Source organism: Orcinus orca, chromosome 19, assembly GCF_937001465.1.
Source record: "Orcinus orca chromosome 19, mOrcOrc1.1, whole genome shotgun sequence".
Lineage (NCBI taxonomy): Eukaryota > Metazoa > Chordata > Mammalia > Artiodactyla > Delphinidae > Orcinus > Orcinus orca.
In genome coordinates this window covers 12,275,757-12,303,365 of record NC_064577.1, presented here as the reverse complement: position 1 = coordinate 12,303,365, position 27,609 = coordinate 12,275,757, and the positions used below count along the sequence as shown (strand labels likewise).

General features: G+C 44.0%; 1 protein-coding gene across 5 annotated transcripts; it reads right to left on the bottom strand.

The window, feature by feature from the left end:
• Positions 1-3,616: 3,616 nt before the first annotated feature.
• Positions 3,617-27,606, bottom strand: CNTROB (centrobin, centriole duplication and spindle assembly protein). Of its 5 annotated transcripts, none has more exons than XM_033422960.2 (19): positions 26,292-27,603; positions 25,430-25,514; positions 25,098-25,179; positions 24,460-24,583; positions 23,736-23,852; positions 23,406-23,522; positions 22,972-23,070; positions 21,367-21,603; positions 20,889-21,023; positions 9,012-9,145; positions 8,310-8,435; positions 7,944-8,106; positions 7,058-7,319; positions 6,000-6,154; positions 5,673-5,736; positions 5,331-5,501; positions 5,048-5,180; positions 4,429-4,501; positions 3,617-4,172 (listed from the first exon to the last, which is right to left on the bottom strand). In XM_033422960.2, the coding sequence occupies exons 1-19, from the start codon at positions 26,571-26,573 to the stop codon at positions 4,047-4,049; spliced, it is 2,685 nt and encodes an 894-aa protein (XP_033278851.1). In that variant the 5' UTR covers positions 26,574-27,603; the 3' UTR covers positions 3,617-4,046. The 5 variants fall into 5 exon arrangements, with proteins under 5 accessions (XP_033278851.1, XP_033278849.1, XP_033278850.1 ...); XM_033422958.2 differs by having other exon boundaries at positions 24,460-24,616; positions 26,292-27,602; XM_033422959.2 differs by having other exon boundaries at positions 24,460-24,616; positions 26,301-27,596.
• Between the last annotated feature and the right edge of the window lie 3 nt (positions 27,607-27,609).

Sequence of the window (27,609 nt, the reverse complement as noted above, 5' to 3'; positions counted from 1 at the left end):
GTGTGTACACACACACACACACACACACACACACACACACACACACACAAAATGGAATTCAGCCATGAGAAGAAAGGAAATTCTGCCATTTGCAACAACCTGGATGGACGTTGAGGAAATGCTAAGTGAGATAAGTCAGACAAAGACAAATACTGTATGGTATTGGAAATCGGAAAAGCAGAGTAAAATGGTGGTTACCAAGGGGGCCAGGGGTGGAGGAATGGGAGAGATGTTAAGATAAAACTTGCAACTAGTAGATAAATAAGTCTTGGAGACTAATACACAGTACAGTGATTATATACAACAAAACTGTATTATAAACATTAAACTTGCTAAAAGGTTAGAGCTTAATTGATCCCAACACTACAAGTTATAATTATGTGACCCCATAGAGGGTCACACTATAATGGCAATCATACATGTATCAAACCAACATGTTGTACACCTTAAACTTACACGATGTTGTATGCCAAATATATCCCTATTAAAAAACATTTTTTAATCTAGTATTTTTTTTTAGGTATTTTAGCAGCAAGGTCAGTCAGTTATCTAGAGGTACCTTACCGTTAGAAATACAAGGTCAATTTCCCTTACTTTCCAGCAAACCCAGAAATGCGTTAAAAAGTGTTTGTCATAAAGGGATCTAGTTGTATTTTAGAAGGAGAGCCCTTTGAATCATCTAGTCGACCACACTTTTGGAACCAGAACTTTCTATTACCTATCACTACTTCTCCATTACTATATTTTCTCCTTCTAGATATTTGGTATCCTGGATCTAGTATTTGCTTTTTAAATCTTTTGTCTCATAACTTAAAATTTTTTCTCTTTTTTGTAAGCTTGGAGATTTCCTTGTTTTTCTTCTAATTAATATAAATGGTTCCCAGTAGATTCTCTTCTGCTTATTTGTGGGGTTTTTTTTCTTAACCCAAATCTCTTGTTCTCTGACTTTTTTTCCATAGTATATTTTTTTTCTCAAAAAGAATAATGGTTAGAATTTAAGTTCTCTCCTTTTTCCTTCATTCATTCTGTTTTGTAGGGGCTATTTAGACCAGTTGTGCAGCTTGGACTACTTTACATATGTCCAGTGTGGTTTTTTTCATTATCTGCACAGTCAATACTGATGACCCTGGGTTGTCCCAGCAATTACTTTTCAGTTTCTCTAAATGAGGTCCCACTCTCTGTAGAGCAGACTGCAAGTTGTCCACCAAAATCCATTCTCTCCTTCTTTCTTAGTCCTTACACAGCAACGGAGTAATCTATGTATACATGGCAGCCAGCCAGGCTACCTTTCCAAGTCTTTCTTGCAGTCAGATGTGGCCATGTGACCAAGGTCTTACCAACGATATATGAGCAAAATTGACGTGTGGCATTTCCAAGCATGGGTCTTAAGACATTGCACTTGGCTCTTTCCTCTTCTTGCCAGCTGAGAGTCCCACATGGCAATGATCTTGCTTCAACTGCACACATAACGACAGTGATCTAGGGACAGCAGAGCAGGATGGAAGGCACCTGAGACGGCTCTGGACCACCAGCAGGGAAGTAAATCTTGTACAGAAGCCACTGGGTTGTCTGTTATGGCAGCTTAGCCTTCACCCTCCCATATTCCACCACTAGAACCACCCGCAGCCCTACCCGCAGCAGCTGCAGGAGTTCTCAGGAGACGAGATTCCACAGCACACCCTGTCTGCACCAAGTGAGGCCGGGGCTTAAAGGCTGTACCCACCTTCTCTGCATGTGGGCTTTTATGGAGCTTCCCAAATCTTTCATTTTTGTTTCTTCCCCTCTCAGAACATTCCCAAGATGATTATGGAGGAAGAAAGTGGGGGCTGCTTGACTGGGTTTTCTCCTGTTCCCCAGACTCCTTGCTGCTTTTCGGTGAAGAAATAGACTTTTAATGTGGGTACCTTTTTTAAAAAATCAAAGTTGTCTTACTGTAACTAGCTCACAAAATAGTTAAGTCAGCAACTGTGCCCTTTTCTGATTTTGTTCTGGAGAGCTGGGAAATATTCTCCACACCGTCCTTCACGTCAAGAAAAACGTAGGGGCATGTTGACTGAGGGTGGCAGGTTGGAATCCAAAAGATAATGAGGTAAGACTGGGCATTCATTTTACCAGTTTTTAAAAATTGTATGAAACCGTTTCCTCCCAAAGACGGTAGTATGCCATCAATCACAGAGTTTGGTCAAATAATTCTAGGCACTTGAGACGGAAAATAGAAAAGCAAACATTTCCATAGGTGGGTAAAGAGACTGGCCTTGAAAAGTCCCCTGAGCTGGTGCAACTCCTGTTTCTTTGCCAGGAGTCCTGAGCAGGACTGATGACAAGCTGTCCCCAGAGCCAGACAGGAGAGCCTGCACACCTGCTGCTCATGTTTTTTTTTTATCTTCTCCTACTTTTCCCTCCCCCAGGAGCTAGAAAGTGACTTTTAGGTGGAAGGAAATACAGTGCTCCCTTGGTATCTAGGGTAGGAGGTTGGTTCCAGGACCCCTGCAGATATCAACATCCACAGATCCTCAAGTCCTATATAAAAAACAACGAAGTGTTTGCATATAATCTATGCATATCCTTCCGTACGCTTTATTTTTTAAATATTTATTATTTATTTATTTACTCGGCTGTGCTGGGTCTTAGTTGCGGCACACGGGATCTTCGGTCCTTGTTGTGGCAGGCGGGATCTTTAGTTGCGGCTTGTGAACTCTTACTTGCGGCATGTGGGGTCTAGTTCCCCGACCAGGGATCAAACCCGGGCCCCCTGCACTGGAGCGCGGAGTTTTAGCCACTGGACCACCAAGGGAAGTCCCCATCCTCCCGTACACTTTAAATCATCTCTAGATTACTTATAATACCTCATACAATGTAAATACTATGTATCTAGTTATAAAAGCAATGTAAATGCTATGTAAATATTAGTTGCTGGTGTGCAGTAAATTCAAGTTTTGCTTTTTGAAACTGTCTGGAATTTTTTTTTCTCGAATATTTTTGATCCACAGGTGGTTGAGTGCACAGATGCAGAACCCGTGGGTATGGAGGGTTGACTATAAGATCTAAACATTTCTTAATATGAAACACCGTGTGAATCTATATCCTGTCAAGTCTATTCTGGAGCTAACCAAATAATTCAGGGCACATAGAAGGACCCCACCCTCCTCACAGAATCTAGTAAACTGTCCCTTCTAGGACCAGGCCCTAAGAATCACATCTACCATCATCCCCGCCCCGCACCATGCTCCAGAGTGGGAAAGCTGTGTGTGGGTCCCAAGGTACCATCCTTCAGTTTAATCTAAAGTGTACTACGGGTTTTTCTGCATTTGTACTATGAAGTTGGGGTCTTTCACACTATTGTCATTTTCTTCTCTAATATTGTTTCTCTTTGTTCATTCTGGTGAGTGTTAGGATGAAAGTTTTCACAATCATGGCTGTTTTTCCTTGCCAGTACTCTAGTCTTTTATACACGTTTCAAAGCCATAAGAGTGACGATTACAGCCATAACATGTGGCCTGGCTGGAGCAGAATCTGTCCATCAGAAACCTACTAGCGCCATCTGAAAGAATTAAATTATCTGCTCCTAAACACAAAACTGTCTCCCCCCAAATCAAATTTTTACTGAAACTCTCTATACAATAAATTATTCTTTTATTGAAAGTGTTTTTCTGATTAAGTAATATATACTTGTTTTAGAGCAGCTGGAAAATACAGAAATGTACAAAGAAGAAAATAAGAATCACCCATAATTCCACTACCGACCAGAGCTAATCACTCTGTGGGTTTTACTCTTGCAACACCAGGCTTTAGCTCACTAATGCTTCTGAAACCTAGCCACAGACTGTTTTCGTTCAAAGCACTCGTGTCTTTTTCCACAGAATATAAAATAGAAACATATAAAAAACATACTCAAATAGAACAATGAGGTTTCCTCACACAGTGGTTTCCTATAAATCCTCCATTTTCCAAATTCCTATGAGTCAGAGACTCTAATACAGACTACTGAGATTTATTAAAATAATAATAATAAAAATGAGAGACCAAAGAAGAGAAAGGCCAGGGACTTATCTCCAGATCCCCCCTCGACTCCTCACGCTACCAGGGGCAGGGTGCCCACTCTTCTTCCGAGCTGGAGGTCTTTCAGTCTTAGGGGCTGTAGCGAGGCGGCGAGGCAGAGCCTGGGAGGGGATCTGAGAGTTGAGGGAAAAGAGAAAAAAAAGTCAGTGTCACGTCCTCTCAACCGCCCCCCTGCCACTGAGGAACGGCATCGTGCGTGGGGTGGGCCAGCGTCAGTCAGCAAAGGGGAAGGGCCACGCTACAGAAAACGGGACCCGGGATCGGAGGGGTCGGGCGACAGAGGACAGAGCCAGCTGGCGGGTGTGCAGAGGGCGAGGGATGAGCCAGTGAGAGCCCCCAGCCCCTCGCCCCCGCCCGACCTTCCCTTACCTCTTTCCGGGGCATGTCACCCAAGCGGGAGTCTGTGTTCCTTCTGGGGGCATTATCCCCTCGGCTGTCAGTCCTGCCATACAAATCAAGGGATGATGATGGGCAGCTGTTCCCCCGACTCTCCCCACACGGGGTGGAAGAACTACTCCCCAATTCTGTCTCTTAAGAATAAGAACAAACAAGACAGACCCGGGGATCAAACAGGAGGAAACATTGGTGGAATCAAATACTGAGTTATACTAGATTGTCACAATCCTAGGACTCTCAGTTCTGAGCTGCAGGGTAAAGAGGAAAAAACTAAGGTAGAAAAACATCTATCTTAGTAGAAGAGATTTTTAGTAGAAGAGATTTTTTTTTTTAAGAAGTGGAAAAATAAGTGATTTTTTTTTTAAGAAGTGAAAAAGAAAACAAAAAACAGACAAACAGAAAAGTAGAGACAAAAGACAGGTGCGGAGGAGTGAGAGCTGGAGGAGACTCCGATCTACATTTCACCCTCACTTCTTCCCCAGAAAAGGATGGACGCTGCTACTCAAAGGACAACGCGCACACTCCACTCTTCCTGCGCACAATCCAGGTTCCGCCCACCTAGTCCCTCCACCCTTCCCTCCCAGGCTGGTACCCGCTGTGTTCCAGCCTCTTCAGGTAAAGCAGCAGATCCTCGGCAGGCAGTGCCCCCCAGCCCCGAGCTTGGTACAGTCGTAACAGCTGGGACACCTCCATCAGCTGCCTCGAGGGTGCGAGCCCATCTCCACCTGAGAGACACATCAGTAATGGTTGTCATCCTAGGCCCTCCCCCAACCCTATCCCAACTCTCGGAGTCCAGACAGGCCTTCAGTTCCAGGTACCAGCTCCATGCCCGAGACCTACCCTTTTTATCTGCCAGTAAACCATGACCTGCTTACCTCTCTCTGGGCAGCCAGCACTGGAACCGCCGCTCTGTGAATGGGCTGAGGGAAGCTCATGGACCCGGAAAAGACTGGACGCCATGGCTAAGGGCACTTTAGTTTTATGGACCGGGGGTGGGAGGCGTGGCGCCTGAGGGGCTTCCTCCCAAGATGGGGCAGTCAGAGGACCTAGCAAAGGAAGATTCAAACCAGGAAATGGGGCAAAATGCAAGGAATGCTGCCACCTTAGCCTTCGTGGGGCTTCGTCACTTTTGCCAGCTCCTAAAGGCCCATGCCTGGTAACCGGATCTCCCACCTCTTCCAGGCCTGGCCCCAACCTTCTTCACGGGTGGTGCTCACCAGACTTAGGGGGCAGCAGGTCGTTGGAGGGGTTCTCGTTGCTCTGGGGCGCTGTCTCCAGCAGCTGTGGGGACAAGACAGTAAGGTTCCCTGAGGACCGCTGAAGAAAGAGACCTCAGTGTCTGAGGGAAGCAGCAACTGGGGAAGTAAGAGCTGGGGCTGGTCACCTAAGTTCCAGAAGGAACTACTGCAACTGGGAGAGGCAGAAGCTGGGACGAAGTCTTAGTCCTAAAAGGCGGATGAAGTCAGCATCCTAGTCTCCCAGAGTAGAAAGAGAAACTGAGTAGGGAGAGGAGAAAACAAGGTGGGACGGGTGGGCCCTCTTACCTGGTGCAAAAAATGCTTGAGGCCCTGCAGCTGGGAAGGGGGCGGCAGCCCTTGCTTCAGGAAGCCATCCCCGTCGGACCCAGGATCTTCCTCAGGGAATGGCCGCTCTGCCCTGTGATCTGGATGGAAGGTCCCAGCTGCAGAGAAGGCCTCAGCTGTAAAGTGAGACAGGGGCGTGTGCTGTAGCGGGGGACTTCTCCACAAATCAGCTCACCACAGGCCTGGAAGGAAGGGGCCTATTAAATATAACAGGGGCAGCACAACCAGGAGAAGCTGGTCACGGTGGAAAACAGCCTGGAGAGGGAAGAACTGAAGGCAACTGAGAGTCGGCACAGCTGAATTCTAAGACAGAAGTGTAGCCAGAAGGGGAAAGCTACGGTACTCGGCTGCTGAATAAATAAATACCACCGCAGCACAGAATGGTTTACGATCAATAGACATGTTCCGGCTCATTCTTAATTCTGCCTGGGCTGTCACATTTACACCACACAGAGCACCGTCATCCCCACAAGACACAGCTGACTGAACCAGGCGTGGCCACCACTCAAGGTCAGCCGATCCAAGGGATGGTTACCAACTCATCAGATCGCCTCTCTTTAAACTGGACCTAAGAAACAGAGGCACCAATGTCTCTGTAAGGTTGTCTAGAGTCTTTCTGGAGTCAGTGTCGTGGCTGCTCAACTCACGTGCAAACCAAACTTGTGAGAGCAAGAACCTGAGGGAGAGAGAGGGCTGGTCGACCAAGAGGAAGGAGCAGATGCCGGGGGGGGCAGAGTCCAGAGCCCACGCGGGCCCCAAGAGACGAGGAACAGCTGCCCAGTTCCTGGCAGCACCCTGAACCAACTCCAGTTCTCATTAAGCACAGATACATCACATTTCCATAAGCCTCACTCCCTTTATTTGAACAAACTTGAGTGGATTTCTGCTCCTTGCAATTTATGGTCACTAAGTCATCTGGGAAACGAAATGCTCAAGTCCCAGACAGAAAGGAAGCTAGGTTAAGAGGGAGCCAATCTGTGTGGGTAAGGAGGACGCCAGTGACTCCTGTCCCCAGTCACCTGAGGATGAAGTGAGATCTGGCTTTGGCTCCAGGGGCTGGAAGGAATGCTGGCTCTGGAAAGTGGGGCCCAGCAGGAGGCTAAGATCTGGGGAGGGGCTGCAGAGAACAGGTGGCAGCACCCCAGGCGGCTCTTCCTGTGCTTCCCGGCTCTGCTGCAATACGGGCTTTAGGGCCACGGCCACGGGGGGCACAGTCCAGATGCTCCTCTCCCCCTTCTCCGGTTCCTGTGGCCCAGGGCTGGAGGGGCCGGCAGGAGGAACCTGGGCACAAGAGAGGGTGCGTTTAAAGAGATGAGACATGGCACAGACACTTTTTAATAAGATTACAAATTAGTACAACGTCCTTAAAAGGAGGTTGGGGAACATTTATCAAATTACTATCAAATTTTAAAATGCTTATTTTTGAACTTACAATTCCATTTTTAGAAATTTTACAGATATACTTGCACAAAGACATATATTAATGATATTTTTTGCAGCACTGTTTGTAGAAGCAAAATATAGGAAACAACTTTAATGTCCACCAATAAGCACTTGGTTAAGTAAAAAGACACAAAACTGTGTACAGAAGGCTACTGTTTGGGGGCGGCACTCGAGACACCAGTAACAGCCGCTGCTCCTCGGGGGAGGAACCGGGAGACTGAGGTGCAGGGATGGGATGGAGATTACTTTTCACCGTATATCTTTTTGAACAGTATGGATTTTTTTTTTTTTTACCATGTGCATGTCATCATCTATTCCAAAAAAGATTTTAACTAATAATAAACATTTAATAATTAAAAGAAGGAAGTAGGAGATGCCAACATAGGGGTGAACTATGGACCGCCCTTGGGAGGGAGCTAGATTTCCAAAGAAGGGGTCCAAACACAATTCTGCGCAGCATACCGGGGGACTGGGCGGCAGGGCGGCGGTGCTGAGCAGGTGGCTTGCCTCCTCCCAGTGGGCCTGCAGCATGGCCTGCAGCCGCTCCAGCAGCTCCGCCCGCTGCTCCTGCAGCCGCTGCCTCCCACTCTGCAGCTCCCGCGCTCGCGCCTGCTCCCGGGCCAGTCTGAAGGCAAGACGCGAGAGGCCATGTCGGCCCTTTACAAAAGCAGGGACTCGGAGAATAGGAAGAGCCAGAAGGGAATATGGAACACGTGAAATTGTGAAAGGCGCTGGGGCCAGTGTGGGAGAGGCCAGGGCTACAGAGGAAGTGGCGCTTCACCACTCCCTCTGGGACTGCGGCCTAACAGGGATACCAGGGGCCGGCACCTGAGCTCATAGTCCTGGGCCACCTGCTGCTGCCTCTCCTCCCGTTCTGCCATTTCCACCTTGAACTGAGCCAACTGAGTGGACAATTCCTGCTGGTGCTGTCCATTTAGCTCCTGCAGCTGCTTCCTGGGAGGACACAGGTGAGAAAAGAGGACTGAATCTTGAGACAGAAGAACTAATCAAATAAGAAAAAGCCAGAACGCGTGCACGTGAGAGCCAGCCAGCCCAGCCGTGGCACAGGCGCATTCAGGAAAGAGGACAGCTGGTATCTTAGGGTGGGTTCCCCAGAAGCAGGGACTGAGATGAGGATTTATGGGAAAGTGGTTCATTTAAGAAGCATTTCTAGAAAGAAACTGGTAGGGGACTAGGGCTGAGGTGGGGAGGAGGCGCAATCCCCCAGGGCGGCTCTGGAAATGTTGCAGGTCGAAGCTCACCACTGTGCCCACCAGGGGCAAGGGAGCTGGAAACGTACATTCCTGTGGCCATCAGCTATTGGTTAAGTGCTACTTCCTATGGGGAGAAAATGGAAAATCCCCAAGCACGGCTGGCTCTCCCTGTGAACCTGAAGGCAGCTCTCCCACCGAGAGACTGACAGCAGCCAGTGCGTTGGAAGATGGTAAAGGGATCTGAGAGGGTCTGGACCGGGCCCCGACACCACCTGCTGCGGCTGGGGAGAGGCAGCAGCCAGTAAGCTCCACGTACCTGTGATGCTCCCTCAGGGAGGCTGCTTGACGCAGGCTGCTCTCCTGAGCCTGTGCCAGCCTCTCTGTCACCCGCTGCTCCAGCTGCACGGCCAGCTCCGACTCCATCTGGATCCGCTGGCTTTCAAACCGGGCCTGGGAGTAAGGGAAGGCAGGGTCATTGTCAGCTCGGTTCTATCTGGGCTTAGAAGAGGATGGAGGATATAAGGTAGACCAAAAAATCCACGTACCAACGTTACCTCATATGCCTAAGAGATAAAGAAACAAGAATTTTGCCACAAGGAGTGAAAGAGGATTCCTTTCCTTATTAAACCATGAGGTGCGCACACCTTATATGTACACAAAAGTAAAAATGACTTTGGACAATAGAAATATCTTTTTTTTGGACAAAAGAAAAGTTAGGTAGAACAATCAAATGTGTTACACGTGTCTGAGGTAACACATGCAATACTCCTGGTGGACCACCTGAAACCCAGGGAGCATTCAAAAAATGTCCGTGTTCCCTCCTCCTAAAGCAGAATCATTGTCTCTATTTTCTCACCTCATAATCCTTCTTCAACTCACTGAAATCTGACTTCCACTCATAGTCCTTCATGGCAAAGAACTTAATTTCTTTTTTTTTTTTTTTTTCTTCCCGCTTGCGTCACCCTCCCTCCCACCCTCCCTATCCCACCCCTCCAGGCGGTCACAAAGCACCGAGCTGATCTCCCTGTGCTATGCGGCTGCTTCCCACTAGCTATCTACCTTACGTTTGGTAGTGTATACATGTCCATGCCTCTTTATTGCTTTGTCACAGCTTACCCTTCCCCCTCCCCATATCCTCAAGTCCATTCTCTAGTAGGTCTGTGTCTTTATTCCTGTTTCACCCCTAGGTTTTTCATGACATTTTTTTTTCTTAAATTCCATATATATGTGTTAGCATACGGTATTTGTCTCTCTCTTTCTGACTTACTTCACTCTGTATGACAGACTCTAGGTCTATCCACCTCATTACAAATAGCTCAATTTCGTCTCTTTTTATGGCTGAGTAATATTCCATTGTATATATGTGCCACATCTTCTTTATCCATTCATCCGATGATGGACACTTAGGTTGTTTCCATCTCTGGGCTATTGTAAATAGAGCTGCAATGAACAGTTTGGTACATGACTCTTTTTGAATTATGGTTTTCTCAGGGTATATGCCCAGTAGTGGGATTGCTGGGTCATATGGTAGTTCTATTTGTAGCTTTTTAAGGAACCTCCATACTGTTCTCCACAGTGGCTGTATCAATTTACATTCCCACCAACAGTGTAAGAGGGTTCCCTTTTCTCCACACCCTCTCCAGCATTTATTGTTTCTAGATTTTTTGATGATGGCCATTCTGACTGGTGTGAGATGATATCTCATTGTAGTTTTGATTTGCATTTCTCTAATGATTAGTGATGTTGAGCATTCTTTCATGTGTTTGTTGGCACTCTGTATATCTTCTTTGGAGAAATGTCTATTTAGGTCTTCTGCCCATTTTTGGATTGGGTTGTTTGTTCTTTTGTTATTAAGCTGCATGAGCTGCTTATAAATTTTGGAGATTAATCCTTTGTCAGTTGCTTCATTTGCAAATATTTTCTCCCATTCTGAGGGTTGTCTTTTGGTCTTCTTTATGGTTTCCTTTGCTGCGCAAAAGCTTTTAAGTTTCATTAGGTCCCATTTGTTTACTTTTGTTTTTATTTCCATTTCTCTAGGAGGTGGGTCAAAAAGGATCTTGCTGTGATTTATGTCATAGAGTGTTCTGCCTATGTTTTCCTCTAAGAGTTTGATAGTTTCTGGCCTTACATTTAGGTCTTTAATCCATTTTGAGCTTATTTTTGTGTATGGTGTTAGGGAGTGATCTAATCTCATACTTTTACATGTAGCTGTCCAGTTTTCCCAGCACCACTTATTGAATAGGCTGTCCTTTCTCCACTGTACATTTCTGCCTCCTTTGTCAAAGATAAGGTGACCATATGTGCGTGGGTTTATCTCTGGGCTTTCTATCCTGTTCCATTGATCTATATTTCTGTTTTTGTGCCAGTACCATACTGTCTTGATTACTGAAGCTTTGTAGTATAGTCTGAAGTCAGGAAGCCTGATTCCTCCAGCTCCATTTTTCGTTCTCAAGATTGCTTTGGCTATTCGGGGTGTTTTGCGTTTCCATACAAATTGTGAGATTTTTTGTTCTAGTTCTGTGAAAAATGCCAGTGGTAGTTTCATAGGGATTGCATTGAATCTGTAGATTGCTTTGGGTAGTAAAGAACTTAATTTCTAAATCCCGCAGTGGTTATTTCTCAGTCTTTATCTTACGTGATCTCACTGCAACACCTGCCGCCTACATCAGTTTTTCCTTCTAAAACCATTTTCCCCTTCACTCCTGTGATACCACCAGCCACGTGATCTCATTCTACCCGACTGCTCTTCAGTCTCAGCTAAAACTGCTCCTCCTCCAACTGCCCATCAAGGCACAATGCTTCCTTGAGTTCTGTCTTCAATTTTCTTTTTGACCACAAGCTACCATTCTGGGTCACTGATGCTTTTACCTGTGTAGAGCAAATGTCTAGCATTTAGGCCATGTTTTTGGCTACCGTTTATACCTTAAAACACTTTCTAAATCTCTCTCTTTATCCTGGACCTTTCTTCTAAGCTTTAAGCCCATATACCAAGAAACCTACTGTATATGCCTCAAATAGAACACATCCAAAATTGAGCTCATTTGTTTTTCTACCCTCAAACCTTTTCCTATTATATTTCTTGCCTTAGTTAATGGCACCACTCTCCACTGAAACACCCAACCTATTTGAAACCTGGAGTTATTCTTGACTCCTCCCACATCTTTGCCCCTCCCACTGGTCATTTCATTCTATTCAATACTAACAGCTCTCTAATTTACCCTTCTGCTCACTACTACGTTAATTCAATATTACTTCAAGTCTAACTGATCTCCCTGCCTCTATTCTACCCTCCACCCTCTCTCATTCCGGCCCTAGTGGATCCTCTACTTTGTGCCTGAGTGAATATTCTAAAGCACAAAGACGCTCAATTTGTTTCCTTGTTTGAAATCCTTTAAATGTCCCTACTGTTTAAGGAATAAAGTTCTGGCTGCTGAGACTGGCTTATAGGGCCCTTTATGATCCCACTCATCTATCTCAGCTCTCCCAAATAGGTTCCAATCATACCAAACTCCTAACAGTTACCTAAATTCTTTTTTTTAATTTAAAAAACTTGTGGTAAGAAACGCATAATACAAACTTACCTTCTTAACCATTTTTAAGTGTACAGTTAGGTAGTATTAACTATATTCATGTTGTTGTACAGATCTGTAGAAATGTTTCATCTTGTAAAACTGCAACTCTAGGGCTTCCCTGGTGGCGCAGTGGTTAAGAATACGCCTGCCAATGCAGGGGACATGAGTTTGAGCCCTGGTCTGGGAAGATCCCACATGCCGCGGAGCAACTAAGCCTGCGCACCACAACTACTGAGCCTGCGAGACACAACTACTGAAGCCCACACGCCTAGAGTCCATGCTCCGCAACAAGAGAAGCCACCGCAATGAGAAGCCCGTGCACTGCAACAAAGAGTAGGACCCGCTAGAGAAAGCCTGTGTGTAGCAACGAAGACCTAACACAGCCAAAAAATAAATAAATAAAATTAAAAAAAAAAACCAACCTGAAACTCTATACTCACTGAACAACAACTCCCCATTTCTCCCTCTCCAGCCCCTAACATCACCACTGTTTCTGTTTCCACGATTTTGACTACTCTAGATGCCTTGTTACCTAAATTCTTTTTTTTAGTTTCCCGTGTACAACATAGTGATTCAATATTTTTATACATTATAAAATAATCACTACCCTAAATTTTTTTAATGAAAAAACTTAATATATACTCCATCTGAGCCAGCAATTCCACTTTAAAGAATCTATCCTACAGAAAGGGTGCCAAAGATTTATGTACAATGATGTTGTTCACTGCAGCACTATTTTTTTTTTTTTTTTTTTGGCCGCAACATGTGGCTTGTGGGATCTTAGTTCCCCAACCAGGGATCGAACCCATGCCCCATGCAGTGGAAGCACAGAGTCCTAACCACTGGACCACCAGGGAATTCCCTGCAGCACTATTTTTAATAGTGAAAAAAACTGACGTCAGTGTAAATTTCTCATCAAAAGGAAAATGCTTAAATAAACTATGATTCATCCATTTATAGCAATATTATATAATTCTTAAAAATAACATCTATACATCTTAATTTAATTCTTAAAAATAACATACAATACATCTATATGTATTGACATGGAAAGATGTCTAAGATATATTATGAGGTAAAAACAACAAGTTGCAGCAAATGCATACACATTTTTTTAAAGCACCAGCCTAGAAACCCATATAGAAAGGTTCTAAAAGGACACAAAGTGATGCGGGGAGGGAAGGCAACCGTTTACTTCTGTAATATTTGAACTTGTATTACAGACAACTTTTATATCTTAAAAATATTTTTTAGAGTTCTCTGGGGAGACTACCTTGAGCCATCCATGTAGAATTGACGACTCCTTTCTCTGTCTTTGATATTTACCTCTGATAAGTTAACTTTGAGAATTTAGACAGAAACTCAGTTTGACTTTAAAACTAGCTGACAAAACAAACAAACAAACATGAAATGAGGAAAAAATAATGAATCTAAAAGATGACAAGAAAGGAGAGGAAAATAAACACTGAATAAGCAGGACAAAATAAGATAAAGTTAAGACATGGATTCAGCTATGAATAAACTAATTAAATTAAATGAATTTAATGCTCCAGCCAAAAGGCAAATATATAAATGTTGAAAGTAAAAAAGTTAGAAAAATATTTCTCAGGGAAACTCTTATTTTTTTTAAAGACCAATATAGATCTATTAATATTAGGCAAGATTAGACTCTAAGGCAAAAAGCCTTGTAAGAGATAGAGTCATCTCATAAGGATAAAATACTCAATTTACCAGGAAAGATATAGCAATTTAAAAAATTATATGTATCTAATCATAACAGAGCCTCAAAATGTATAAAGCAAAAATTGACAGACTACAGGAGAAACAGACAAATCCACACTCAGTGAGATTTTTAATAGAAAAAAAATAGAAAGGGATATAATGACTTAAACAGCATAGTTAACAAACTAGACACATATACAAATAGACATATAAAACGTCACCAAACAACTATAAAATACATGTTTTTAAGCACACATGAAATATTTAGAAAACTTGACCATATATTAAGGGATAAGTCTCAACAATTTTCAAAGAATTTAAATAATAAAAATAGTATATTCTCTCATGATATCCACAAGAAACTCTCCAATGATGGGGGTGGGGACACGAAAAGAGAGGAAGCGGGGTGGGAAGGGGCAGAGAGAGAGAGAGAGGTGCAGACAGACAACAGACAAATGTAGCAAAATGTCAATTGATGAATCTAAGTGTATTCATTATACTTACTATTCAAGCAACATTTAAGACAGAAATATTTCAACACAAAAAGTTGGGTGGAACGTACATAAATAAGTAATTTTTTAAAAGACCATGCTCTCTAATCACAAATATTTAAGCTATAAATCAATAATAAAAAGATAATTAGAAAACCCTATATGTTTGGAAATAACCCAGGAGATCAAAAAGTAATCATATAAAAAAACAATATTATTCAGGGGACTTCCCTGGTGGCGCAGTGGTTAAGACTCCTCGCTCCCAGTGCAGGGGCCCTGGGTTGGATCCCTGCTCAGGGAACTAGATTCCACATGCATGCCACAACTAAGGAGCCCGCCTGCCACAACTAAGACCTGGCACAACCAAATAAATAAATATTTTTTTAAAGGAATATTATTCAGAACCAAACAATAAGGCAAATATCACATGGGACAAGTTGTAGGATGCACTTAAGTTAATACTTATGGAGGAACTTAGAAGAAGCAAGCATTCATCTTAAGAAGATTTTTAAAAGAACAACAGAATAAAATCAAAGAAAATATAAGAAATGAAATAAGGTACAGACATTAATAAAATAGAAAAAAAAATCAACAAAGCCAAAAGGTAATTTTCTGAAAATATATTTAATTAAATCATGAGTAAGATGGTTTTAAAAAGAGATGATGACAGAAATGACACAAATGAACAATATCTGGAATGAAAAAGTAGAAAAGATGCCAGGGACATTAAGATAAAATTATGAACAACTGTTAAGTCAATAGATTAGAAAATTTAGACTGAATAGATATATATAGATAAGAGAACACCAAAAATAATTCAAGAAGAACTAGAAAGCCTAAATATTTCTTTCATTTTTTTTAAAGGATTGTTTTTCTTTTTTTTTTTTTTTTAATGTGGACCATTCTTAAAGTCTTTATTGAATTTGTTACAATGTTGCTTCTGTTTTATGTTTTGGGCCATGAGGCATGTGGGATCTTAGTGCCCTGACCAGGGATCGAACCCGCACCCCCTGCATTGGAAGGCGAAGTCTTAACCACTGGACCTCCAGGGAAGTCCCCCTAAATATTTCTAGAAACATTCAAGAAGCAAAATCAAGTCAAACACCAAGTATTCAAGAAATACATATTAAATCCAACCTTACAAACTATTTCAAAGTATAAGAAGAGAGGGAGTAGATCATGTTTCTAGTACTGGCAGATGGTTATTCAGAGTAACTGTTGTGCTGAACAAAAACAAACAAGTTGAATAAGATATTTTTAAAATATATGTATATATATGTATACCTCTTCCAAAAAGTATCAAAGAGGTAATGAAACAGTATGGAATTACTAGGTCAAAGCAAAGGAAAAATGGGAGCCTAGCCAGGCTAGCAAGCACGGTAGATTAAAAAAAAAAAAAAGAAATCTTAAAAATAAATAAATAAACAAACAAATAAATAAAGAGACATGTACACTTTTTTTGACAGGAGGGAGTCCAGACATTTAAGAAAATCTGTTAGATCACAGGCTAATCACAGAGATAATGGAACAGAAATGTCAATTACCACACACAAGAAATACCATTTGCAAAAACCATTTGGAAAAGTCACTATACAAATAGACGACTGCAGCTGTCAAAAGAAATCCCTGAGGAGGGAGAAAATATGATTTCCAGAGTTACTGCATTATAATACTCAAAATATACAGCTCTCAACAAAAGATTACAAAACATACCAAAAAGACCCATGAAAATATGACTCATTCAAAGGAAAAAGAGAATATAACAGGAACTCTTCCTGTGGAAGCCCAGACATTGGGATTACTAGTCAAAGACGTAAAATCAACAGTCTTAAATATGCTCAATGAGCTATTTAGACAATAAACTAAAGGAAATCAGAACAAAGTATGAACAAATAGGGGGTGTCAATAAAGAGATTTAAAGAGATTGAAGTTATAAACAGGAACCAAACAGGAATTCTGGAGCTGAAAAGTACAACTGATGATATGAAAAATTCACTAGATACCACTATACATCTACTAGAATGGCCAAAATCCAGAACACTGACATGCCAAATGTTGGTGAGGATGTGGAACAACAGAAACGCTCATTCATTGCTGATGGGAATGCAAAATGGTACACTCGCTTTGGAAGACACTATAGTGGTTTCTTACAAAACTAAACACGCCCTTACCATATGACCCAGCAACCACACTCCTTGGTATTTATCCAAAGGAGTTCACACAAAAAACCTGCACATGAATGTTTACAGAAGTTTTACTCATAACTGCCAACACTGGGACTTCCCTGGTGGTCCAGTGACTAAGACTCTGTACTCCCAATGCAGGCGGCCCTGGTTCGATCCCTGCAGGGAAATAGACCCCACATGCTGCAATTCAGAGTTTGCATGCCGCAACTAAAAGATCCCACATGCTGCAACTAAAGATCCCGCAGGTGGCAACGAAGATCCCATGTGCCGCAACTAAAACCCGGCACAGCCAAATAAATAAATAAATAAACACTTTAAAAAAACCCAACAAAACTGCCAACACTTACAAGCAACAAAGATGTGTAGGTGAAAAGATAAACTGACAATGGAATATTATTTACCACTAAAAAGAAGTGAGCTATCAAACCATGAAAAGACATGGAAAAAAATCATATCACTAAGTGAAAGAAGCCAACCTGAAAAGGCTACATACTATATGATTCCAACTATATTACATTCCAGAAAAGGCAAAAAACTATGGAGAAAGTAAAAAGATCAGTGGTTGTCAGGAGTTAAAGGGAGGAAGCGATGAACAGTGAAACTAAGTATGATACTATAAAGGTGGATACATGTCATTATAAATTTGTCCAAACTCATATAATGTACAACAGCAAGAGTGAACCTTAATGTAAACTATGGACTCTAGGTGATAATGATGTGTCAACTGTAACAAACGTACTACTCTGGTGGGAGATGCTGCTAATAGGGGAAGCTGTGGGGGGCTGCAGTTAGGAAGTATATGGGAAATCTCTGTACCTTCCACTCAGTTTTGCTGTGAACCTGAAACTGCTCTAAAAAATAAAATCTATTTTAACTTTTTTTAAAATTAATTAATTAATTTATTTATGGCTGTGTTGGGTCTTCGTTTCTGTGCGAGGGCTTTCTCTAGTTGTGGCAAGCAGCGGTCACTCTTCATTGCAGCGCGTGGGCCTCTCACTATCGCGGCCTCTCTTGTTGTGGAGCACAGGCTCCAGACGCGCAGGCTCAGTAACTGTGGCTCACGGGCCCAGTTGCTCTGCGGCATGTGGGATCTTCCCAGACCAGGGCGCAAACCCGCGTCCCCTGCATCGGCAGGCAGACTCCCAATCACGGCGCCACCAGGGAAGCCCTAAAATCTATTTTTAAAAAATCACTACAGGGGCTCAATGGCAGATGTCAGCAGGCAGAAGAAAGGATCAATGAACTTGAAGATAAGCAACTGAAATTATCCCGTCAGATGAGCAGAAAGAAAAAAAAATGAAGAAAAATGAATAAAACCTGGGGACCTGTGGGACATCATCAAACATACCAACATATGCATTAGGGAAGTCAAGAGAAAGAGAGAAAAAATATCTGAAGAAATAATGGCCAAAAGCTTCCCAAATTTGATAAAATTCATAAATCTACACATCCCAGAAACTCAACAATCTCTAAGCAGGATAAACTCAAAGAGATCCACACTGACACATTATTGTCACACTATCAAAAGCCAAAGAGGGAATCTTGAAAGCAACAAGAGAGAAGCAATTTGTCACTTACCAGGGAGCCTCAGTAAGATTAATAGCTGATTTCTCCTAAGAAATCATGGAGGCCAGAAGGTAGTGGAATGACATGTTTTTTTGTTTTTGTTTTTTGGGTTTTTAAAATTTATTTATTTTATTTATTTTTGGCTGCGTTGGGTCTTCGTTGCTGCGCACGGGCTTTCTCTAGTTGTGGCGAGTGGGGGTTACTCTTTGTTGCCGTGCAGGGGCTTCTCATTGCGGTGGCTTCTCTTGTTGCGGAGCATGGGCTCTAGACACATGGGCTTCAGTAGTTGGGGCATGTGGGCTCAGTAGTTGTGGCTCACAGGCTCTAGAGCACAGGCTCAGTAGTTGTGACGCACGGGCTTAGTTGCTCCGCAGCATGTGCGATCTTCCCGAACTAGGGCTCGGACCCATGTCCTCTGCATTGGCAGGCAGATTCTTAACCACTGCGCCACCAGGGAAGTCCCAACATGTTTTAAAGAAAAACGACTGTCAACTAAGAATTCTATATGAGGAGGGCGAGGGGAATGTGAGGAAAAGCCTTCAACAATGAAGGAGAAATTAAAACATTCCCTGATGGATAAAAGCTAAGGGTGATCATTACTAGTGGACCTGACCTACAAGAAATTCTAAAGGGAGTCCTTCAGGCTGAAATGAAATGAAATTAGACAGTAACTTGAAGCCATATGAAGAAATAAAGCCATATGAAGCAACTGATAAAGGTTGCTACATAGGCAAATATAAACCTATATTATTGTACTTTTGGTTTGTAACTCCTTTTTTCCAATATGATTTAAAAGGCAAAGGCATAAAACAATAATTACAAATCTGTAACAATAACAATATGAAGGGGGAGGGACAGAGACGCATAGGAACAGAGTATATGCTACTGAAACTAAAGTAGGTATTATCCAAACTAGGTTATTATTACTTTAAGATGTTAATTGTAATCCCAAGGTAACCATTCAGAAAATAACTTTAAAAATATACAGAAAAGGAAAGAGGAAAAGATAACAGTATACTACAAAAATATCAACAAACTATCAAAAAAAAAAAAAAAGGCAGTAATGGAGGAACTGAGGAACAAAAACATTTAAGACATAAAAAACCAAACAGCTAAATGGCAGAAGTCCTTCCTTATCAATAATTACTTTAAATGTAAATGGATTAAATGTTCCAATTAATAGGCAGGAATTGACATAATGGATTAAAAAAAAAACATGATGCACCTATACATTGTCCACCAGAGACTCACTTTACAAAGACACAAAAAGGTTGAAAGTAAAAGGATGAAAAAAGATAGTCCATGCAAATAGTAAACAAAAAATGGGGTGGGGGCTATATTAATATCAGACAAAATAGATTTTAAGCAAAAAGGTTATATTAAGAAGATATAGCAGTTATAAATATATGTGCACCTAATAGAGCCCCAAAATATATGAAGAAAAAAAATGACAGAATTGAAGGGAGAAAACAGACAGTTCTACAACCACAGCTGGAGACTTCAATACCCCACTTTCAATAATCGATGGAACAATAACGAAATGGAGGACATGAACAACACTAAAGCCAGGCGCTACTCTGGGATTTAACAGTAAATAGACAAAAGTCATTGCCCTCATGCACCTTACAGAAAATAAACAAGATACACTATGGGGGAGGTGGAGTGGGGAAATGGGTGAAATTGGTGAAGGGGATAGAGAGGTACAAACCTCCACCTATAAAATAAATAAGTCACAGGGATATAATAATGCACAGCATAGGGAATATTCAATGATATTGTAATAACTTTGAATGGTGATAAATGGTAACTGGACTTATCATGGTAATCACTTTGTAACATATGTAAAAATATCAAATCACTGTGTTGTACACCTGAAACTAATATAATATTGTAAGTCAACTATACTTCAATTTAAAAAAATTAAATACTAAGTAAAATAAATAAAAAGGTATATTATGTAGTATAGCAGGAGAAAAATTAAACAGGGAAGGGAAAAGGGGTTGTCAGAGGTTGCAGATTTTACTCAGTGTGGTTGGGGAAGAACTCACTAGGAAGATGACGTCTGAGTAAAGAGTAGTTCTCCTTACTCTAAATTCTTATTTATCATACTCCTTCAAAAATGTGTGTGCTAGACAAACTCCCCATCTATCTGGTGAGCTCCTTGTTGGCCGGGGCTATTGTGTTAGGACTATCCCAGCACAGAGCTTACATAGAAGGACCATTCGATAGGTTTACTGAATGCCCACATAGACACGCACAGCTAGCATCAGTTCAGGGGGTACAGCAGCGTATAAGTCGCTACTGAAGTTTTTACTAACGTCTTCACCCTTGGTCCTCCATGATAAATTAGTTTCCATGTGGTCAGCCCTCCAACTCAATGGGCCAGGTGAAAAGTAAAAGTGTGTTCTCTCAAACACTGGCCTCACTAACCCAGAAACTGGGTGTCTCCTTAAGTCAACCATTATAATAAGGAAAAAAGTCTCTCAGAAACTCATTAATGTGCCCTTAGCACACATTTTATGCATAAAAACAGAGGCCCATAAAGGTCAAAATTCTAGTTAGAAATGGGAGTGTTTGCCTGACTCCTGAAAGTCACTCTGCCTCAGACCTACGTCTTCTCACCAGGAACTCTCTTCAAGAACCTCTGCCTCCTGACCTGCACCAGGCTCATCTCCAGCTGCAAGGCGTCTCTCTCTCTCCGAGCCATGTCCAGCTCTCCTTCCAACCGCTGCACCTCAGACTGCACCAATGCCAGCTGCTGCTGGGCCTCCCGGGCTGCCTGGGCCTCCCTCTGGGTGTTCCCAAAAGAAAGAGAAATCAAACTTAAGTTTGTACCTCATTGCCTGTCTCCCGGTTACCTCTATTCCCCAAATCATCCTCCCGTACCCTAAAAACCAAGCTTCCTCTCTCCTCATATGTGACCTATTTCCTCATCTCTGTTGAATCTCACTCTTCGACCTTCCATGTATTTGATGCCCCCACCCCTTCCTGCAGGCCCTACACTCTCAATCTTCTCTCCCACATATAGTTCTTCACTGTCCATCCCAGTCCACTACATCGCGTTTTCTGACATCCGTCTCATTCAATTATTTTGTCCTTCATCTGTTCCCCCATTCCCCAAGTGCCACTTTTACCTTCTCCCTTTCCAACTGAGCCTGGCTCTCCTCCTGCAGTGCCTGGTAGCATTCCTTAAGCTGATGCTCCTTCTGGGCCCAGGTCTGCCGTTCTTCTTCTAGGGCCACCTGAAGTGTCTCCAACTGTTGATGCTCACTGAGTTGCCCAGCCCGAGCCGCATCCCGTTCTTCCTGCAGGGCCCGGCACCGCTGCTGTTCCAGCTCCAAGCTCAGGGTCAGAGCTTGCCTTTCCTCTTCCTATAGCCCCAGGAGAAAACCAAGATCCTTAGCATGCCCTCAAGAGACCAGCAATCTGCCCCCTTACCCCCATACAATGTGCCTGCTGAGAATTATATCCGTTAAAATACCATAGTTAACAAGCCCACAAGATTATATGGTAAATAAGAGCTTCTGTTCCAGAGTTAGGTAGATTTGCGTTCAAATCTCAGTTTGAATCCCAGCTCTGCATTTACTTTGTGTTCTGAGGCACACATCCTTATCTGTAAAGTGGGCATATTACAGTCTACCTTGTGAGGATTAAAGTTAAAAGCGTATGTAAAGAATTTAGCACAGTGTCTGGCACGTAGTAAGTACTCAATATACAATAGCTATCACCATCGTCATCAAAAGAAATTCCACAAAGACTAGAAAATCCAGCCTACAATCAGGTACTAGCCAACCAGAAGCCACCATCAGCGCTCTTGGATGTAGCCTGTTAGGAATATAAGTACCAGCATGCATGTAGCAAGCATGTGTCATGCATGCAAGAAATTCTAAACCTGGCTACTAACTCATATGGGTAATCTTATCATTTCAGCAATTAAAAACTTGAGTAAGTCTCATCCCATACCTTTTCTGGTCTGCCATAGACCAGGGTTCTCAAACCTGGCTGAACGAAATCACCTAGGAAATTTCTGAAAATATTTAGGCTCCCCAACCCCCCATATATCAAAACCTCTGGGAAAGGGTCAGAAATCTGTATTTAAAAATAATTATCCAGGGCTTCCCTGGTGGCGCAATGGCTGAGAGTCCGCCTGCCCATGCAGGGGACACGGGTTCGTGCCCCGGTCTGGGAAGATCCCACACGCCGCGGAGCGGCTGGGCCCGTGAGCCATGGCCGCTGAGCCTGCGCGTCCGGAGCCTGTGCTCTGCAACGGGAGAGGCCACAACAGTAAGATGCCCGCGTACCGCAAAAAAAACACAAAAAACAAAACAAAACAAACAAAAAAAATTATCCAAATGATTTTAATGAGGATACAATTTGCTGAGTCTCTAACACTTACTTGGTGGCAGAGCTTACTTTCTGTAGAGTATCTAGCAGAACTAGTGTTTTTTTTTTTTAAAAAACCTTCTTTTATGTATGTATTTATTTATCTATTTGGCCATGCCACCGAGGCATGTGGGATCTTAGTTCCCTGAGGAGGGATTGAACCTGTGCCCCCTGCAGTGGAAGCACAGAGTCTCAACCATTAGACCGCCAGGGAAGCCCCCAGAACTTGTGTTTTAAAGAACACACTTTGCCCTGGTGCAACTCAAATTATGAACTCCCACAATCCATCAAAAGCCCGTAACCCTCTAGAAGTAATTAACAGCCTCTACTGGAATTAACCCAGGAAGCATTCTCACCAGTGTCTCTCTTTCCCGTTGCTGCAGTCTGGCACCCTCCTGCTCACGATTCAGGGCCTCCATGGCCTCAGAAAGGCTTTGTTCCAGGCGGGTTACTGTCTTTCAAGGAGAGAGGAACACAGGATGGAGGAACTGAGGGGAATCCCTGTACTTCGAAAATCATTAACAACGTAAACTCTAAAAGCAAGAGTTAACTAAATGACTTGGGGGCCAGAGAGAAGACCACATGGCATGAGGAAAGCTGAGAAGACATCAAACATGCAAGTTTGACAGCAGAAACACTGAAGGGAGAGGAAGTGAGGAGAACTGTCAGGCCTGCTATGGCAAGATTGAGGTCAATCTGTCAGGAACCCTGACTCCAGGGCTGTTTCTACCCTCTCCCATCCAGCCGTCACTGACCTACGTTCTAAAGCCCCATGACCCAGGTTGCACACCTCCTGTTGCTTGCTTCTAGTGAGTTCAGCTGCCTGGCGCTCCTCCTGGAGTCCCCGAAGCACCTCTGTCCGCTCAGCTTCATGCCGGTTCCAGCCCTCCACCACGCGGGCCAGGGTCTCAGGAAAGTCAGATAGAATTTCAAATAATTTTTTTGCCCTCTTTCTGCCCACAGGAGCAGGGTCAACAGCCACCTTCTCCCAGTGGTCAGTTAACCCACCACTTACCCCAGCTCCTAACATGAACAAAGAAATGTTGGTTGGCCTCCCCCTATTCACTATTCCTTGGTGCCCCCAATGGAGAGACCCACCCGCATTCCGCTACCCTGGCACCTTGTCCAGTTGTTCAATCATGATGTCTTTCTTGCGGTCGGCAGTCACGGCCACAGCTAACTGCTGCTGAAGCTCTAGCACGCGGGTCTGCAGGCTCTGAATATGGCGCTCACAATGCTGGGAAGAAGGATGAGGAGTCTGGATGTTGCCACCCTTAGTTTGACCAAAGCTCCAAACTTTCCAGCTCCTCTACAGGGGAAATGGGCTGGAGACAGGGAGCCTGGGTCCCAAAAACAGAACAGGTTTGGGGAAGGAGAATCAGCAATGCTGGAGCCTAAGACCTCCAACACCTTCCTCTACCACCTCAGGAAGCAGAGGCTTAGTTTCCAGCCTCTTCCCTTTTCCAGATCTCCTGGGAAAAATTTCCATGAACCTTTTGTTGTTCATTCACCAAACATGCACAGGGTATTTCTATGTGTTCGGTATATTCTAGGCTTTAGGAAGAAAGTGCTGAACAAGATAAGGCATGACCTGCATGGAGCTTAGGTTTTAGAGGGGGAAAACAAACGAGATATATCAGACTTTGATAAACTACATGAAGGAAATAACAGAATGATCTGAGGGAATAATACCTGGAGGCGAGGTGTGCCATTCTAGCTAGGATGGTCAAAGAAGGCCTGCCTTCCAGCAGAGCCATTTGAGCAAAGTCCCAGCCTGCAGGCCCTTAACCTTCAGCCCCTTTTCTAATCTTTGCTGCTGTCAAAAGGAAGCCTTTATATCTCACCTTGCGACGGGTATGTTCTGAATCCAGTGCATCTCTCAGCCCCTGAAAATCCGGGGGATTGAGTGGGGGCCCTGACCGAAGGCTGGTGTAGCGGGGAAACAACTCCTCCAGGGCTTGGGCTGAGCTAGATGGAGATAAGTCGCGCAGGGGCCGGGTGCTGAGCAAATCAGGTAGAGAATATTAGGGTTGGGAAAGCTTTTGAGATCCACTAGTCCAACTGTGACATTTTACAAATGAGGAAACTGAAACTCAGGGCAGGAGACTTGCCCAAAGTTACAAAGCTAGGTAGATAAGCGATAGAGCCATAGATAGCACGCAGGTTCTGTGATTCACTCTATAGTGCTCCTTCCTCTATTCCACACTCCCTGCAGTACAAGTTTCAGCAGAAACAAACTAGCTCTTCTGCAGGAAGAAGGACTAGAAGTTGGGAGAGAGCCAGGTACTAAGCAGCAGATGCCCACGTTCCCAAAGGAGGAAAGGGGATAGAAGAAAGGAGAGAAAGGATGAAAACTGAAAGCTAAGTGACAAGCATCTTAGGTCCTTAAGAGATACAAAAGCAGTAAAGGGAGAACTAAACACTAGAACACTTGGCTTTCCAAGAAAGGAAGTCAGCTAGGAGAACCCCAAGGAAAACTCACTTAAGTAAGGTGGCCGTGCTGTCACTGTCAAAGGAGTCCTCTTCCCGTCTCTCTGAGCCGGCACCTGGAGTAGCGGACTCCTCTGTGGGCAGCCAGAGAGGCCCACAGCCAGGGTCAGGTAAGGACAGGAACAGGGACCACTTGAAGAAGAGGTCCTTCCTTTCTACTTCACCCACTCCTCCTGCCCTCTCCCAAAGAACGGGAACCTTTCCTCCAGAAATCTCTTATCTCCGAGGTCTAGGTCGCCTCCCCCCACACACCCTGCTTCCTTTCTCCACTTTTTCCCACCCCTTAAATCTAGGTTCTCCTTTACAGGGAAGGGGTTTACTCACGATAGGCCGTATCTCGTGAGGTTTGGAGCATGCTCTGGAGTTGACCCCGAACACTTTCCATCTCAAAGATATGCTTGGAACCATCCTAGAAAAAGCAACATGGAAATCAGATGCAATAATCCATGATCTACCTACTGTCAGGGCAGATGGCATCCAGTAGACCCTAAGGCCCAAGAATTTTTACTCTCACACCTGGGAAAACAAGAAAAATAGGACTGACCTAGTAAGAAACCCAAATGTCTACAGAAGCCAGGGAGGTAATGTAAATGAATTAATTGGGCACCTTAAGACAAGAGTAGTGAGGATTCTTGCCAACTAGAGAGCAAACATCCTGTCTAAAGACTCTGTAGTCCATGGCTATCAGTTTTTCAAACTCTGGGCGGCCTAACCAGTCTGCAGATTGGTTATGATACTTGCTCTATCTGACACTATCTATAACATGTATAATTGATTAAACTGTGTTTTAATGATTTACATGCCAAATTTTGAACCATATGATCAAAATAGTTTTGAGCTGGAAGGATCTCAGCATATTTTCCTTAAGTCCCTAGTTCCCTCTTGGGATGAAGAAACGTTATCCTCACTCCCAGCACCCACATCCCAGTTAAAGCACAGCAACCTATCCCACATGTGTCTCTGAAGGAAAAAAAAAAAAAAAAAGAGCTAGTAGTTTCACAACTTTCCAAATTATGGTGGCCCAGGCCACTCTCTCCCTCATAAACATTTGTTCCCAGGAACAAGCATGACTGACTGTGTAGTTAAAAGGAATTTGGAATCCAACAATAGGAGTTCAAGTCTCAGTAAAGCTATTTTTTTTTTTACCACCCCTGATCCCAAGACCCTAGAGGTTTCCAAGACACACCTCCCTCACCTTCTTCTTCAAGTTGTTCTCCAATCCAACCGACAAGCTGTGACTCAGTTCTTGGGCCAAGCCATCTAACACCTCGTGAGGAGGTGGGAAGGTGGCGGGCAAAAACAGCTGGGCTCGGGCTGTGCTCTCTGCCTGACGACTGAGGTGCAAAGAAGTATACAGCTGGGAGGTCACCTCAGAGGATGCTTGGTTCAGCCCAGGGGCTTCTGATGAATCACTCAGGAGATCCTTGGCCCGGAGAGGTGAACTGGGGCTGGTAGCTGATGTTGCCATGAGTACAGGGAAGAGACAACTGGAGACAGCAGAGCTGGGAACTCCTGGTTCTGCTTTAGGAGAGCACAGAGGGAAAGTACCCCGAGAAGGAAGATTTGGGAGAAAGGAGGAAGACTCCAAGTGAAGGATTCTTGTTGAATGAGGGCATGGAGCCTTTCTGGTTAGAGGAAAGGTTTCCAACGGTTCCAGAGGCCATGCGAGAGGGCAAAAGGATTTCTTTCCACAGCTCCTGGTAACAGTGGAAAAGGAGGGTGCAGCAAGGAGAGGGTGGGGACAGAAGACCTGCTGCAGTTCCTCTGGAGCACTGAAAGCTGCACATCAACTTCTGGCACAGGCTATCACTGGTCAACTGAGCTCTTAAGTTTTCACACCCAGAACGTGCAAACTGAAACGGACCCAAATCCAATAGAGGCCTAATTTCCGTCCAGCTGCCTTATTTGCCCCTCAACTGGCTGTGGTCTCAGAGGGGCAGGAACCTCATGCTCCCCACCTCCCCTCTCCTCCCACTGCACTCGTTCTACCCAGGGTCAACTCTCTAGTATATCCCCTCCGATCCCTCCTGTCAAGAAAGCCATAGCAAGGTCCCTAGAATCCCTCCCTCCCTACTATCCCCAAAGAAACTTGAACACTCAGTCACGCCCTCAGACGTCCCTAAAAAGTACGCCGCGCTCAAGCCTAGCCTGAGATCCCCTACCCCGACCACCCCGTTCCAACTACTCTCCACACCTCCAGTCCTCGGCCACGCAGTCGGCCAAGGTGGGGACAAGGGTCTGCCCCCTCCCCTAAGCCCCAGTTCGGCAACACCAAGACACCCTCCTTCTCGCGCCCTTCCCTACAATCAAAACCGTTGGCAGCCTCCCGCCCACAGTCCGCAGCCCCGCCTCGCTCGCCTCGATGACGTCACCAGCCCAGGACACCTTGTTTTCAGCCGCTCTCACAGCTTCTGGAGCCGGAGAGCCTGGACGCGCGTGCGCGTATCCGACGGCCACGGATTGGCTGAGAGAGGTATAGGGGCGGGGTTATTTCTCTGCCGCTA

What these genes read in the sequence shown, in the direction of transcription:
- CNTROB (XM_033422958.2), bottom strand. Translation starts at nt 26,573, where the DNA reads ATGGCAACATCAGCTACCAGCCCCAGTTCACCTCTCCGGGCCAAGGAT. An exon ending in CTAGAAGCAAGCAACAGGAG is followed by an intron (nt 23,071 to 23,405) that starts GTGTGCAACCTG and finishes TCTCCTTGAAAG; the next exon opens with ACAGTAACCCGCCTGGAACA. An exon ending in CTCAGTTGGAAAGGGAGAAG is followed by an intron (nt 21,024 to 21,366) that starts GTAAAAGTGGCA and finishes GGGAACACCCAG; the next exon opens with AGGGAGGCCCAGGCAGCCCG.